This window comes from Syngnathus floridae, chromosome 4, assembly GCF_059516105.1.
Source record: "Syngnathus floridae isolate MCC-2025c chromosome 4, RoL_Sflo_1.0, whole genome shotgun sequence".
NCBI lineage: Eukaryota > Metazoa > Chordata > Actinopteri > Syngnathiformes > Syngnathidae > Syngnathus > Syngnathus floridae.
In genome coordinates, this window is record NC_142416.1 from 11387727 (window position 1) to 11392225 (window position 4499).

Genomic DNA, 4499 nt, shown 5'->3' on the forward strand with positions numbered 1-4499 from the left:
CAGTATGTGTGTTAGACTTAATATATACTGTCAATGACTTTTTGCAAAACAACAATGAATCAAAAAGGAAATATTAAATATCTAAAATGAAATATATTTGCCTAACTTTTAAGATAGCTGTTAGAAATTTTATATGCAAATATTCTTCATTGTGTTGAGCTAACAAAACTGAAATACAATTTGCGCTTTATTTTTGTACTTTGTAATGCAAACTTTTTATTTTATTAAACTATTTATTTATGTATTTATATTTATTCAAACAATGAATTAAGTCAGTATTTTATTCTATCAGAACCCCTTTTACCCGAGTCTGCCAGTAATGAGTTTCTCTCATAGCAGCACTACACTAGAACGGTCGCTAGGAGGCAGAAAAGGCTGAGCCAATCTCATTTTAGACGCACGAAGAAAAGTCGCTGGTTTGTTTACACTTGTTGCAATGGCGACAATTACTGAACTCAAATGCGGTATGTGCTCCCTGTTGTGAATAGTTTGCTTTAAAAGTAGTTATTTTTTTGTCGGTGCCCCTTTCGTGGAGCAACTGTTCATTATTCATCTTACTGTTATTGTACTTAAGTATTTAAACGGCGTCGAATATGCCAGCCTGCTAGCTATGTATGGTTTCAGAAACTCAGCAGTTTTCAAACATAAATGTGCTTCTATTACTGAAACGTGCTTCAAGGCAGCACATTTATAGTAATTGGGGCAATATACCAAAATTAAGAAATTGTTTGGTGAGAGAGATTCATTATGCTGTTAGTTGTGTTTATCCTGACGCGTCACGTTTTGTTGTTGTTGTTGTTGTTGTTGTTGTTGTTGTTGTTGTTTGCTGTTGTTGTTTTGTTGTTTTCAATCTCTATGTTTTTCAGGAGACAATGTTGATCAAAGTCATTTTTGACCACATTGTCCCAGTTCAAGTCCCAGGGATCCCAGTTCAAAACGATGTTAATATTGCTTTCAATTTCACACATTCTAGTTGTGAGAGAAACGCTGGAGCGACGTGGAGTGCTGAGCCAACTGAAGGCTCGCATCCGAGCAGAAGTGTTCGATGCCCTCGATGACCAACGCGAACAGCGTCCGCCGTTGTCCCACGAAAACCTGCTCATCAATGAACTCATCCGGGAGTACTTGGAGTTCAACAAGTACCGACACGCGGCATCGGTCCTGATTGCAGGTAAGCCTCATCCCATCTACACTTAACGCAGTAACATACAGTGAAATACAGTAACTCTGTACCTACTTAAAAAGTAAAATACTACGATAGGCTTAACTCATGCCAAGGTCAAAGTGGCTTTGTTCAAAAAGTACAAAAGTCTTCTACATTTACTTATAGGCCCACAGTCCTCTATACACTTGTTTTGATAACTTTCTACAATGGAATTTTTAAAAAAAAAACTTATTTGCATAGCGCATTTCACCCAAAAAACAAATCACTCGACCTACCTAGTGTGTATTTTAAGATTAGAGAATGTTTGCAGGTCAGAAGCTTTTGGTCGATAGGCTGGCTTAAAACAGCATGTTTGCCACGAATCATTCGTCACTCACTCACTCACTCACTCACTCACTCACTCACTCACTCACTCACTCACTCACTCACTCACTCACTCACTCACTCACTCACTCACTCACTCACTCACTCACTCACTCACACTCTTCACATGTGATACCATCATCTTAGTCAAGTAAATGACAATTCTGGAATACTGCAGAAATATGAACACTGTTTTGATCAGCCATTTTCAATGTATTACGAGTCAGCTAATGATTAGCTGACTATTACCAGATGAGTAGTGAGATAAGATGGTGCCCTGTTCTAGGAACACAAACTTCACAACCCTGCCTCAGTCTGACTGATATTACGTGTCACAATTGACTTGTTTTGCTCAAGAAGATTGTTATGAAACCTACTGGATTCGTTGCACTGTGGTCAACATGCAAAACCAAGTAGGAAGTAGAGTGGAACAAAACTTAACGAGGCTTTTACTTCAGATTACAGCTGCACTGTTTTGAAACATGACCAATCTCTATTGTTGAGAAGAGCGAGAGAGTATTTCTAAACTCTGCTCTGTTTGTTATCCCAGAGTCAGGCCAACCCCAAGTTCCCCTGGACAGAGAGTTCCTGGCGAGTGAGCTCAGAGTTGCCGAGGATATGAGCGCCAAATCGGTGTAAGTGAATTTGCCAAGGACAAAAAAAACTGCCAGTATGCATCTTTGGGAGCCGTAGTCATTTGTTGGAGAAACCTCTGAATCTTTCCCATCATTTTGTTTTCACACACACACAGATTGCATAACCACGTCTTTGTTTTAACTTCCAGGCTTAGAAAAGGGATTGTGTTATTGACATATTATTTTTTTTTCTTTACTGATGTTTTCTTTTGTCACCAAACTTCAGCATCTTTTTCTTAGAATAACCAATACAGCAATGTCTTGACTTTCCAGGCCTCTTCTGTATGGTTTGGTGTCACACTTCCTTAATAGCAGTGATGATGGAAAGAAGGTATTCATCAGGGGCAACTCTGGAAGCAACACGGCACACAGACTTGACAGCTAGCACAAGAAGCAATGCACAGTAGACCAAAAATGTGCCAATGAAGTACAATGAGACTGACTACATTCAAGCCTCAGAGACCTCACAAATCGTGCTGGTGAGCAGTTTGTAATTGCAGATTCTTATTTTATTTGTTTAGTCAGCTGCTCCCTTGTTTTACCATATTAGTCGTTATTGTAATGTTTTTTAACCATTCAGAGCAATGCTGTTATGATTGAAAACAACCACACGGTGGCACTCATACTCAAGATAAGACTAAAGCACGGTTAACATAACGTTGACATTCTGTACAATCATGCTCAGGAATTCAGCAGACTTTCATTCCAAGTGTGGTAAGACTTTAAATTTCAAATCGTCTAATAAAATAATTTCATGTCACCTTTACTTTTCACTCTGACAATTTATGACAGAAGTAAATGGAGTCTAGTCTTTTTAATTCTGACATTCAATGCAAATGAGGAGCTTTGCAAGAGCGAACACCAAAGCAACCAACTTGCTTTATCATATTTTAACCTAAATAAAATTAAGTAGTTTGAGCACCCCTGGCAACAATGAGCCAACAGGTTGCCAATTTATTTGACTCGTAGTCCCTAAAACATTTTGTTGATTTAACAACTTTATTTCTGTGTGACTGCATTTACAGTTGGTGCCTGCTGTTCAAATGATGTAATCATTAAATAACCAACCTCTGCTCTTTAGAGATTACCCCCGCCGCCTCCATTTTCTATCCTTTTCATGACATCTGTGCATTGGGGCAAAAGTTAGACTACACCCTGGACTGGTCAGCAGTCAATTATGGGGCATGTATAGAGACAGCCAACACATTCTTACTGGGAACTGCCAGCTGTGACTCCCTCTCATAATCCCTTTGGAAAATTGTTAAATCATCTGAACCTTCCTGTGGTAAGTAACAATGACATACAGACTACTTGCTTACCCTCAATCCAAATGAGGTGTGCAAGAAGTTAAAAAAAAAAAAAAACACAATGAATTGCAAATACTATTATACTATACTGTTGTAGGATCATGATGGGATGAACTGAATGGTGGAATTTACATTCTCCAAATCTGTTTTCTCCCTCTAGGCCACATCAATGTAGAGGTGTAGCAAGCTTCTAGTCTGGACTCAAGTTGCTTTGGAGCAAACCTTATTTGAAGTGGCAAAGTCACCTTGGCAGTTGATATGCGTGCTCTCTTGTAAATGGCTATATATGTGGCGGAAGATGAACAGTTGTTGGTCAGTTGGCAGTCAGCCCTATGATTGATAGCGCTGCTCCTCCACACTATAAAACTGTTGTGTGGAAGAGACAGTTGTATAAATAATAAATGTAGTGTTCTTTGACTATAAAACTGTATGTTCATGCTTGCCCTTGGGCTCGAATGAATTCCACGAGGGTCAGACATATTCACAAATATATTTAGTGGATGGCCATTTATGGTTGTGGTGGTGAGGAAAAAAAGAAAAGAGATGTCTGTTTATCACCACCCGATCTGTTTTCTATACTGTTAGCTCAAGAAATGTGATTTGGCCTACGGAGTCTTCAATTAACTTATCATGCCTGTTTTTGCAATGTGGGAGGAAGCCAGAGTTCTAGAAGAAAATTCACGTTCTACTCTCAAGGGCCTGAGGCAAGATTTTATTTACCAGTTTTTGTCAATTTCAAGATGCAGAAAAATGCCTAGTTAATGTGAATTAGAACTAGGAGGTCAAAATCGAGCACCCATTTATGCTCCTTGCACCTCGATGTTTTTCTTTGAGGGATCTGATGCTTGACCTATGCGCTCACCACTGTCTTCTACCTCCATTATTTTAAAAGCTTTAAAGGAGAAGACAACCACAGAAATTTATCGACAATAATATGTTGTGTGTATCCCCCCTACTGTTTGTCTCCATCATTTGGGGCGGCCATTTTGCCACTTTCTGTCGACTTAAAATGCCATCACAGTTTCCAGT

The 4499-nt window shown here is 39.0% G+C and overlaps 1 protein-coding gene across 1 annotated transcript; it reads left to right on the forward strand.

The window, feature by feature from the left end:
- The first annotated feature begins 329 nt into the window (after positions 1-329).
- cep20 (centrosomal protein 20) lies at positions 330-2923 on the forward strand. The gene is made up of 4 exons (XM_088374596.1): positions 330-464; positions 974-1171; positions 2079-2163; positions 2437-2923. Exons 1-4 carry the CDS (start codon positions 437-439, stop codon positions 2546-2548), a joined length of 423 nt encoding a protein of 140 aa, XP_088230722.1. The 5' UTR covers positions 330-436; the 3' UTR covers positions 2549-2923.
- The last annotated feature ends 1576 nt before the right edge of the window (positions 2924-4499 follow it).

Excerpts from the sequence above, each read along its gene's own strand:
- cep20 (XM_088374596.1), top strand. The coding sequence starts at position 437 with ATGGCGACAATTACTGAACTCAAATGCG. Across the intron at positions 465-973 it reads AATTACTGAACTCAAATGCG|TTGTGAGAGAAACGCTGGAG; the intron begins GTATGTGCTCCC and ends CACACATTCTAG. Across the intron at positions 1,172-2,078 it reads GGCATCGGTCCTGATTGCAG|AGTCAGGCCAACCCCAAGTT; the intron begins GTAAGCCTCATC and ends TTGTTATCCCAG.